General features: G+C 43.1%; 1 protein-coding gene across 1 annotated transcript in view; it reads left to right on the top strand.

The window, feature by feature from the left end:
* Nucleotides 1-517: 517 nt before the first annotated feature.
* Nucleotides 518-12,165, top strand: part of adcy9b (adenylate cyclase 9b) — a 42,178-nt gene continuing 30,530 nt past the window's right edge. Inside the window, exon 1 of the mRNA XM_006791438.3 lies at nt 518-4,077. Coding sequence (XP_006791501.1) covers nt 2,265-4,077 — 1,813 coding nt within the window. The 5' untranslated portion in view covers nt 518-2,264. The remainder of the gene's footprint in view (nt 4,078-12,165) is intronic.

Genomic DNA, 12,165 nt, shown 5'->3' with positions numbered 1-12,165 from the left:
ACTTGATAATTTGTTTTATAAACTCTAAATTCTATAATAACCTGAAATTTTGACTTATGGATAGCATTTTCTTTTCTTTTCTTACTTACTTTCTTTCTTTCTTTTTTTTTGTTCAAGCTAAAAAAAAAAGTTTTTAATTTTATTTAAACACACAAAATAAATCAATCAAACAAACAACAACAACAAAAAGAAAATAAAGGGTCTGAATGATCACAGGTTTACTTAAAAACCACAAATTTGTTTGCTGAAGCGTTCTTTTGTAGTTTCATGCTAACAGAGTATTTTAAGGTGATCCTATAAAAAGGTTGTTGTAGAAAGTATGTGTTATATTGACCATGTAATACATGCTAATACATGGATTATTATGGCTCTGTGCCTTTTTTAAAACAACTATAAAATGCACATTTGGGTTTTTATTCTGAAAGGAAAGAGGGGACGTGATATGGTATTTATTCTGGCGTCACTTTCTTTCTTTCTCCCTCTTACACACACACACACACACACTCACATACAAACACACACTTCTCTCGGCTGGACGGCTGGAAGCGCACAGAGACAGAAGATGGTGGCGGCTGCTGCTGCCACCGTGTTGCCCGCTGCGCCTGGATTGCGCGCACAGCGTTTTGGCGCACGTGTAGACGCCGGTGCGGCACACAAATTGTGATCAGATAACCCGGTAATAGGACAATTCTATCTCTCACTGTGGACGGCACAAGGGATGGAAAGGCAGGACGGTGCAGCAGCAGCCCTAATCTAGCCTATCATGTGAATCTTGAATCACCTGGAGGTATGACGATATTCTTTGTATCCTGCCCAATTAATCAAAGTGGCCGTATGAAGGCAGCGCTCTGCTTTAGCCTGTGGGACTGTGCTACTGGGGGGAGTGGAGAGGAGGTGGAGACCTTTTAATTAGCCCTACTTTCTCCGGGGCTTTCGTCGTCTGGCGATTACAGGGGGGACCAAGCTGTCGTGGGCAAACTTTACTTCATATACCAGGAAGGACTGGACTTCACGCAGCCTGCTCCAGGGGTCTGTTTGTCTTCGCAGATTTCCGTTTGAGACACCACACAGCCGGGAATGGTCAGGATATTAAGACAATCTGGATATTTTCCTTCTTGGGGCGCACTGACGATGAATTGGCCACAGTTTGGATGTGAATACCAAAGCAGCGCTAACAAAACACTGATTTAAGACTGGCTGGGCTATAGCCTTGAGAGGCGCGCGTATCTGTGGAGTGGGCATTGCCGTCTGAGCTCTTGCAGTAACGCCGAACAGTTCATTCGCATCGCATCTCGCTCCTGCAGAACTCCGTGCACAAAATATCTGCAGAGTTCGGAGACGCAGTGACTGTGGAGACTCTGGAGTGGAAAGCCAGGCGAGGACGGGGCGCCGTCCATGAGTGTGTTGGCGATTAGGCCCTGCGGCAAGGAGCGTGGGGGTATAAAAATAAAAACTCAAGTGGCATGATCCCTGTATCCGGTGTTAACCTACGCCTTAATTTTAACCGCTGACCTTTTGGATCGACACAGCAAACGGCAAAAGCTCGAACCACTGCGTCCGACTGGCCCTGGATGAAGTTTTGCTCAGTCATGTAAACTTCACATGGTTTAGTTCACTTGACATCGACGTGTATGGAAGTAGAAGCGTGGGTAACTGAGTGGATAAGCGGAATTGGAGACGCACCAGCAATGAAAGCGGGCTGAGCAAACACACTGAGTATAAAACAACTTGACAGAATTGAATCTGGGTTTTTTAGACACATTTTGAGAGCACCTTAAAATAATTTATCCTCTCACTCCTATTTGTGTGTGTATGTGTGTATTTTTCAGCATTTTCCTGTACTCACAGTATTGTGTAATTCTGTCCGTTTGGCCAAATAGTTTCCAATGAGTGAAGCAAAGAGCTGGCTGCCTCGGCAGAGGAGGCACTGGGTGAACCTTGCAGTTTCAAGTGTGTCGAGTCAAAACAGCGGGAATGTAGAGGAATGCAGGGATTGACGTCAAGAATGGCAGAAATGAACTACTAAGAAACTTTGGATGGTCTGCTGGTGTTTCTGCAGCCAGAGCACAGAGTGTGATTTTTCTCTCAAACTTTTTCCCCAACCCTTCCTTTTTTTTTTAAAAATTTAAAGATTGAACAATCATACTGTGTGGCCGCAACTTTTTGCCTTACTTCATTTGTGTTTCCTGAGAAATAACTGTGCCTTCTGCCTAGTTTTTGGTTTTTTTTGTAATTTTTTTCTTTTTGATAGATTAGAAGAAAACATGGCATCCCCCCAGCATCAGCAACTGTTGCCTCACAACACAGAAGTGAGCTGTGACTCAAGTGGAGATGGAGGCGTCTCGGTGAGAATTGGCAGTAGTGTCAAACACAAGCACGGAGGCGGGCCGCTGGGTTCAATCGGGGGAGGCTTCATTGGCGGAGCCAAGCACTGCAAGTACAGCATTTCCTCTAGCTGTAGCTCTGGGGAGTCCGGATTGAGGAGGCCGGTGGTCAAGAGTTTTCGTTCTCACAAAAAGATGCCACAGCTTTTTGAGAGATCTGCCGGCCATTTCTGGGACCCAAAGTTTGACTCTTCTATCCTGGAGGAGGCCTGTAGAGAACGGTGTTTCCCTCAGACCCAGAGGCGCTTCCGTTTTGTGCTTTTTTACCTCCTAGCAGCTGCTTTACTCTGGGGAGTTTACTTTGCTGCCAACCCTTCCCGCTGTGATAGGGTTGCTTTTCTCGTCCCCACTGCTTCCTTCCTCCTTTTCTGCTTCCTCCTCTTCCTCTTAACGTTTACCAAACTCTACTCTCGCTGCTACAACCAAGCATCTCTGCTCCTCATCCTCGTAACCTTCATACTGACACTGGCCCCCCAGATTCAGACATCTGGCTTCAAGGACCCTGAGTCTCCAGCACCTACACTTGATGTGGAAGAATTCAGTGGAATAGGGCCCACATACAACATGTCATATGAAACACTTGTGGGAGATAGCAACTGGTGTCCCTGTCTTTCTCCTGTAGGCACCTTCTCCCTTTGCATTGAGGTTCTTCTGTTGCTATACAGCGTCCTCCACGTTCGTCTCTATGCCTCTGTCCTCCTCGGGTTTCTCTACTCCATCTTTTTTGAGAGTTTGGGATGGCTGCAACTGACTCAGGTAGGCGAGAAGTGGAGCTTAGCCGCCCCATCAGATTGGGATACTCTAAGGTGGTTGGGCCCAGCAAAAGCCTTGCTTCATCTCTGCGCTCATGCCATCGGTATGCACCTGTTCATCATGTCTGAGGTGCGGTCGCGGAGCACCTTCCTTAAGGTCGGACAAGCTATCATGCACGGCAAAGACCTGGAAGTGGAGAAAGCCTTGAAGGAACGAATGATCCACTCTGTTATGCCCAGAATCGTGGCTGATGAGCTCATGAAGCAGGGCGATGACGACATAGGTGATCATTCTGTTAAACGTTACTCCACCAGCGGGGCTGCTGCTGCCATCTCCAGCCCTAAAAACAATAAACGCAAGAAAACCTCCATCCCCCGAGGCCAGATCATCTTCAGGCCCTTCAACATGAAACGGATGGAGCCTGTCAGCATCCTTTTTGCAGACATTGTGGGCTTCACCAAAATGTCTGCCAACAAATCTGCTCATGCCCTCGTTGGACTTCTTAATGACTTGTTCGGACGATTTGATAGACTTTGTGAGCTCACCGGCTGTGAAAAGATCAGCACTCTAGGAGACTGTTACTACTGTGTGGCCGGGTGTCCCGAGCCCCGACCAGATCACGCCTATTGCTGCGTGGAGATGGGCCTGGGCATGATTCAGGCTATTGAACAGTTCTGCCAGGAGAAGCGGGAGATGGTGAACATGAGGGTGGGAGTCCACACTGGCACCGTACTGTGCGGCATCCTGGGCATGAAGCGCTTCAAGTTCGACGTTTGGTCAAACGATGTCAACCTGGCCAACCTGATGGAGCAACTAGGCGTTGCTGGGAAGGTGCACCTATCACACGCCACTGCCAAATTCCTGGATGATCGCTACCAGCATGAGGACGGACAGGTCATGGAGAGAATAGGACAGAGTGTGGTGGCTGACCAGCTCAAAGGTAAGTGAGAAGAAATGATAAAGTAGAGTGAAAAACATTTGTTGCTTTTCGATCTGCTTTATTGTAGATTGGCTGTCGGTTCATCGGCATTAAAGTCGATGTGTTCTAATACTTTTACCTTACCCACAGAGGAAATGTGTGCTCATGCCAGCATATTACTATTTCACCCTCCAGGTGAATCAAAGCACTTGTGAGGAAGCATTTGAATTGGTCAAGGTCAGAACAGAGTTTACGCATCATATATTATACCTGATGGGCTGGCAGGGCTTTGAGTGTGTTATCAGTGCCCTCTGTGGCACTGGTACTATGTGACTCTATCACAGACAGACGCCATCTTCTTTCCCATCCTTCCCCGCTCTTTGTTCTCTTCTTCAATTACATTGCCTTCCAGACGTCCTCAGTGTGCTGCGTTCCCGTTACCTTGCCTTGAACCTCTGGGATTGCTTTACAACTTAATGCAACTGTCACCTTTTCTAAAAGAGATTTGCCTGCAGCTATATCCTCAGCCCTCTATCTTGTCTTTTATGCTGCTCGACTGGAGGCTTTTTTTTATATGATGCATTTATGCAAAACGCCTCAGTGTGACTAAATGTTGGCTTAACTGCTCTTCTCATCATTTAAGGCTTTCTGATCCATTATCAGCCATTGTAAGTGAAGTGAAAGTGTCTGACTAAGGTATTGCAGATGGTGTTCATCTGCCCTTTTGAATTAGCATTTTGGGTTTATTTTTGCTTCACTGTGCTGCCTTGAAGGCTGCATGTCAGATTTTGTCCAGTGCATTTTAGGCAGGAATTAGTGTGAGCACAAATTAGCAATTCAAATGTAGCCATTAATAATTTGGGTGCATAAATTATCAGGGTATTTATATACACATCATTTCCCCCCAGAGATCAGTGCTGGGATCAGTCAAGGAAAAGGAGCGACTGAAAGTGCCCTTTGTTTACCAGGCAGCAGGGCCGATTTATAGGCCTGCATTTTCCTCTTATCTTTTAGATTAATGAGCGACTACCACTCTTGCTGTTATGCTTCTCTTTTTAATTTTATTCTGAAGATAAATGTCTTACCCAGAGTGCTATCGCCCTATTCGCCTCTTCTTTTCCCCTTATTCATGCCTCCATCATGTATTCACTTCCCCCCCATAAGATTTATCTTCATCCTGTAGGTTTCCTATGCCAGTGACAGAGCTGGCTGTCAGGAGAGAGTTGTTCTCCAGCGCTGTAAAATTCCCTCCGCTGTCTAGCTCAGTCTGTGTAAATCTCTTGGGTACCACTGCAGCCAAGCATGGATTGTGTCTGAGTCTGGTCCCTGTTGCTTGACTCAGAAGTAAATTTATCCTACCTAGACAGCGATTGCTGTCTGGCTGTCTTTTATGTATCGTTGAAGCCCTTTTTGAGTTAGTGTAATGTTTTAGTTTCTGGGGTTTTTTGCAGTTGCACTATAAGTTGGAGGTGGGTTTCTGACCAAAACGTGCCTACTTCCAAGTTTATATCCTCTTATTTATATCGAGCTGCTTTTAATATAAGCTGTTTATGGTTCATTGTAAAAAAAGGAAGGTTCATACGGAGGGCAGCCACGTGTGGCCAGTTGAGTTTTACAGCTGCGTCCTGTTCCCTCCTCAGCTCTAAACCTCAGTAGTGAGGAGTTTTAGGAAGAAAGTGATGAAATTGGGGCCGCGTTTGTATCCTGTTCTTGTAAGTAATGCGGATATTACAGTTTATTATGAGCCTCTAATTGTTTTCGTTGAACTTGAGACACCTTTGACAGAAATACCTGCTACTGTGTTCCTAAGGTGACGTGGCGATGCCTGTCTTATCTAGCAAAGAGTCAAAGAACTGAAGGTGTGTTTTTTCTAAGCAAAACAAAATTAAATCCAACAAAATTCAACAATAATCAAATATTAGTCTGTAGAAATGCTGAAAAATATCATGAAATTAGTTTATTCAAGGCAAAAGTGATGATCTGCAACATCAAGTTGCAAGTCTACCCCCTGAAATATTCAGTTTGACTGCCACGAGGAAAAGAAAAGGAGCAATTCCTCACTTTAGAGGACATATAACAATTAAATATATATTGCTCATTACTTTTAGAGGATTTGCGTCTTAACTGCATAATTTAAAAATAGTATTCATAGGCAGTTGGCGCCTTACCATAAATCATAACACGGTTTGCTGGAAGGATATTATGATATGATTCTTCTATAAACAAATATACAGGCTTTTTATCACATAGCTATCTATGCTGCCAGACCTTTTTGTTTGTTACTTTTTCTTACTGGAAAACCTACATTTGGCTCCATTTCCCCAGAAAAGTACCTGCATACATCTTTCCTTTGTGCGTAATGCAGAATGATGGCACCTGCAGAAGATTATCCCTTTGGAGGAGACTGTCGGTGTGGCCTTGTTATTTTTCTGCTGATGACAGAATCGCCACACAAAACATTGCTCTTCTCTTTTTCAAGAAGCCATTGTTTCCTGGGAAAAAATAATGTTGTTTTTTGTTTTTGGCTGATGCTTACTGAGGATTGCACATGCTACAGTAAGAATGAAGTTGCTTTCATAACCAATTCATGTCTTAATCTCCAAAACTACAACAGTATTATATGTGTGCAACTAGTAGTTACAGCTGTCACAAGTAATGCCCACACTGCTTTGGATAGTTAGTGAAAACACTTCTGATAGATACTCTTATAATGAAAAAGATGGAAAATGATTGTTAGTAACAAACCCGCAGGGATTTATCATCTTAAATTGAAGGTCCCTTCAGTTTTATAGAGTTTCTTAGTAATCTTTGGAGCTGTCACAGCTTTTTCAGAAGACAGGAAGGCATGTGTTTTCAACCCAGTAGCTCTAAAAACCCACTGCACAGTGCTCTGCTCAGCCCCAGAGAGCAGACAGACACAGCAGAGCCAGGTCTAATGACCCACATTCATGGGCTTATTTATATTGGTCAAACCCATGTTGTCGCCATTCACAAAAGATGCAGGCCCAGTCCTGAGGACACTACATCATTTCCATGTATAGCACTGCCCAGAATCCTTCCAAAAGATGCTGGCTCCAGATCTGGATTCAAATGTTAATCGCTTCTAAGCTGGGACAAGGCCCATCTCTCAAACAGACAAACAATGCTTCCCTGGCAGACAATAACTTTGCTCTATAACTGCTGGGTGTGCAAGTTCACGTCGGTGACTAGACTTGCTGCACAGGTGGTATCCTGTCACGGTACCATGCTGGAATTCACTGGGTGAATAAGAGCAACCCATTTTCTTACAAATGTTTTTAGAGGCAGTCTGCATGCTTAGCTGCTTGAGCTTATACACCCGTGGCCATGGAAGGGTTTGGAACACCTGAATTCAATGATGTGGCTGGGTGAGTGAATACTTTTGGCAAAATATTGAAAGCCAGTGATGTGCTTTCCCTGCTCGTGACTGTGAAAGGGTCTGCCTGGGTGTGAATGACTCTGCAGATGTCTGGGTACCCTCCAAGTTGTTGTGACAACACAAACTGTCCTACACAGCCACCAAACTACAAGAGCACCAACAGTGCATGTGTCCTCAAACAAAACTCCACCCTACTACATATTAGTACGAAGAGAACAACTACTTGTGTCCAAAAGTACATAAATAAATGTTTTTTAAAAAAAGAAATGAAGCAAAATGAGAAGCAGTTGCTCCATTTCACCTAATTTGAACCTCTGATAGCTCTTTTGTACAATAGGCTCTTGCCAAGAATACTCATTACAGCGTTCTCACTAACCAGCTGCCTCGAGGTTTAGCATGTTCATGACCTTTTAATAAGTCATATTGCTGAGCGAAGCTGTGCGAAGCCGGCTACGTACAGCATTACCTTCTCTCACCCTGCTTTCATCTATGTGCCCTGAGGGAGATTTCTAATTAAGCAAGACTGGGTAATCTCCTTGGCTAAAGTGATTAATGTTAGTGATTCTCCATTGTCATATCTTCCCTCACTGGCCTGGTGTTATCCCGACCACGGAACGCATCGGCCGTCTCCCTGCCAGCCCTTTTTATCACAGCAAATGATATTGATTGCTTATAATGAGGCTGTCATAGCCGTCTGTGTTTGTGATGAGGAAACAAGGGAGACAACAGCAACCAGCCAGGGTTTGATGTCGTGTAGATATCAAATGAAAATAACCAGGGTTTGTATGCAGAAGGCAACATGTCTCTTTATTTTGTGAATTTGTAGCACCGCCTTTACCCCTTGCTAATAATTGATTAGCTACATTATGATTGATTTTTTTTTAATTTTTTTTTTAGCAAAGACCAAAACCAATTTGCAAAATGTCTGTGTCTCCAGCTCTATCCTTTAACATTTACGAGTTATTGACAGTTATTTTTTTTGGTTAACTCGTGCACATGTACATATTACCTTTCCCATGTCTGTACCCTTGTGCTGTTCTATAGGGAGCTACTGTCACTCAGCAAATTGCACAATATTTCCTTTAAGCTCAGTGGAAAATTACTTACAATGGTTTCTACCTGTGACCTTGACTGGGATAAATGAGGCTGGTTTTGTGGTTATGCTTAGAGAAGCAGAGAAAGAGAAATCAAGGTGAGAGAGACGATGAAATGCATTTAGCTTTGGTCCTGCTCTGCTGGGAGAGACCTGGTTTTTGACCAGCGGATATTAGTAGCCTAATGAAAGAAAAGAAAAAAGAAGAAGCAGAGATACATCTCTATTGGCTCGCTGTATTTTTCATTCATTGGTTTCAGTTTTGAGCTCTGGAGTGAAGCACACATAAACAAAAATTGTCTAAACACATTAAAACCACTGGATTTTACTGCCAAAGCGATGTGGACGTGTGTGTGTTTGTTTGCGTGCGTCCACTGCCCTTATACTGCTGTACTTGACAAAAAGTTAAATGGTTTGGCTTTTTGACTCTAATATGTATACGCAGCTGTCTTCTCCCCTTGCCAATAACAAAATACCTGGCATAATTTCTGTCTAGCCTCTTGAGTCCAAATCAGTATGCACACACAGCTTTCAGCCCTACAATTGAAAGACAGGGATTTGGGGGCGAAAGTGAAGTGGGCTGCATTTGAGTGCTTGGTGGGGTTATGAGAGGCATACATAGGGCAATAGACATGCTAGACTGTTGTGGCACAACTGTTAGGAAGGTAAGTGCGTTAAATAAGTGGTAGGTAGTAGTGGACTGAAATCTGGGAGTGGGACAAAACTGCACAGAGGCAGCCAGGGGAAAGCTAAGCTGTTATACAGTTTTGCAGTGACCAAGCAGAGGCTAGAGCACCTTGGCTTTGCATGGCAGATGCGGTTGGCCTAGGGAGTAATGGCATAATACATCACATTGTTTGATATTGTACAGCACATATTATAGTTCAGCACAGCATGGCACTGTAGCCTGCAGAAATGCAATCTCACCATTTGTCATCCTTGGCCTTATCATACTGAACAAGTCTGCAGAGCCTCAGGGTGTCAAGCTCTGCAAACACAGGTCCATTGTGGCAAGGTTATTGAAGGAATATGATGTGGTGATTAGCTGATTATTTCTTCTTTTTTTATTGCAGGAATCATTTAGATAATCTTCTGTGTCACACTGTTACTCTGCAGGATTAAAAAATGAGAAAAAAAAAAGCTGTTTTCGTTCAGGAGAGTTGTGTAAGCAAGGGAACTGCTCGCTGTTTTGACCCAGCAAGCAGTAAAAGATTGGTACTGAGGAGCTGTAATGAGCTTCTGGATCAAGAGCAGGAAAAGCAGAAAACATACTAATGTAAAAAAAAAAAAAAAGAGCTCAATGAGCTTTCATTTAAGCTGATACTGTGGGAGATTTTTATTTATGTTCTGAAAATCCATGCATCCCCATTGTGATACGCCTCCTCCTGACAAGTGTCAGAGGACCCTGTAGACCTCTCAGCCCACCTATAGGGGACAGCTGTCCTGTAGACTCAATGCTAAAGTGTCCTACCTCTGTCTGTTGTGACAGAGATGACCCAGGGCGAGGAGGATGAGAGGACCTGATATCAGCAGCACAGCTGTCTCCGTGATAAGACGCTGCACTTGCAAGCAGCTGACATGGCTGAGCCTGTAGAATAGATGTACCATGTGATGTAGCATGTGGAGTGGAACATGCCTTGTTTCATTTTTAAATTTAAAGTAAGGACGTCAACTCAATAGTTTTGCTTACAAAGTATAATTCGCAGGTAACATTTTAATGGTTACATCGTGGATTTTTTAATGCTGTGTACTGTAAAAGCCATCCTGCCATGATATTGACTCGATATAATTATTGTAGAATAAATGTAGTGTTTTGTTGATATTGTTAAGGTGACAAGAGTGACTGCTTGAGTGTTTGTGTGTCATGTTACTAGTATTTCCAGATTTAAATCGCCAAAGTCAGGGAAAATTTATCAATTCTTTTTCGTTCCTTGTCTCTGGTAGAGTGGTGGGAAATTTTCCACCTTCTCCTAAAAACCTGTGTTTAAATCACATTGTGTCAAAGTGCTTGATTTGTTCAGTAGGAGTCGAAAATATGAAATGGAGACCTGCTGTCTGTTGCAGGCATTGTCATTTCTGATCATACTGATGTCATTGTAGGATCTGTTTTAGTATAAGAGGAGAGCGGGCCTCTGTTTCAGCTGCTTCATTAGCCACCATTAAACTGGAGGCTTAATGAAGGTAAGCTAATGTAGTGGAGCCATGCATTGAACTAATGTGTGGAGGTGTTTGTGGACAGATTTGTCTATAATTAGTCGATAACTCAGGAGGATGGAGGGAGTGCTGATTTGCAGGACCGTAAACATAACTTTATTGTGTGTTACAACAATGTTCTATAACTATAATGTAAAGAGTTTTCATACCTTCTCATACTTTTTGCATTTGGAATATGTATTAATATCCTAAAGTAACAACCTTGTAGAAGACCAGAGATAAAGCTATTTATCTATACTCACAGGTTACTTTGGTACACCTATTCAACTGGTTGCTAATGCAATTATCCATTGAACCAGTCACATGGCAGCAACTCGATGCATTTAGGGATGTAGATGTGGTCAAGAGGACGTACTTCAGTTCAAACTGAGCATCAAAATGGTAAAGAAAGGTGATTTAAGTGACTTTGAACATGGTATGGTTGTTGATGCCAGACATGTTGGTCTTAAAGTATTACAGAAACCGCTGAGCTACTGCTGCACACAACCATCTCTAGGATTAGAGGGAATGCTCCAAAAAAGAGAAAAATATCCAGTGAGCGGCAAATCTCTGTGCTGAAATGCCTTGTTAATGTCAGAGGTCAGAGGAGAATACTCAGACTGCTGTGATAGGAAGGGAACAGTAACTCAAATACCCACTTATTACTGAGGTATGCAGAAGAGTATCTCTGAACGCAGAACCAGCCAGTCAAAGGTTGGAGCAGGTGGGCCACAGCCACAGAAAACCACACCGTGTGTCATGGATTTATCCTTCCTTGTATCAACAGTTCAGTCTTTTGGTGGTGTAATAGTCTAGGGAATTTTTTTTTTTTTTTTTGGGGGGGGGGGAAGGGGTCTTTAGTACCAGCTGAATATTGTTTAAATGCCACAGCCTAACTGAGTATTGTTGCTCCCTTTATGACCACAGTGTACCCATCATCAGCAGGACAGGGGCACCTCCAGAAATTATTCAGAGAGGTGCCCATATAGGGGCCACAAAAATATTGGGGTGGTACACCAAAAACCGAATTTTCAGTTTTAAATGTGCTGCTGTCAAATATAGGTCACTTGAAACATATGGCAAAAAAGAGAGAAAGAAAGACTTATATCACTGAAAACAGGTACATATGAAAGCCATATGAAAACAAATCCATAATAATCTGTTTTAATTGATTGATTGACTGATTGAAAACAGATCACCTTTAGATTCTTATCATGGATAAGTAGACAAATCTGCAGCATGTGCTGTCATGTCATTGTAGACCAAAATCCCAGAAGTTTCCAGAACCTTTTTAAATCTGTGCCATGAATAATAAAGGCAGTTTTGAAGGCAAAAAGAAGTCCAAACTAGCAAGGTGTACCTAATAAAGTGACTGGTAACACAATAGCTTATAATAGTGTAAACTTTCTTCAACACAGGCAGAGTT

This window comes from Neolamprologus brichardi, chromosome 4, assembly GCF_056152115.1.
Source record: "Neolamprologus brichardi isolate AB-2024 chromosome 4, ASM5615211v1, whole genome shotgun sequence".
Classification (NCBI taxonomy): domain Eukaryota; kingdom Metazoa; phylum Chordata; class Actinopteri; order Cichliformes; family Cichlidae; genus Neolamprologus; species Neolamprologus brichardi.
The sequence above is the reverse complement of the archived record's forward strand: the minus strand, read 5'-3'. Positions and strand labels throughout refer to the sequence as shown.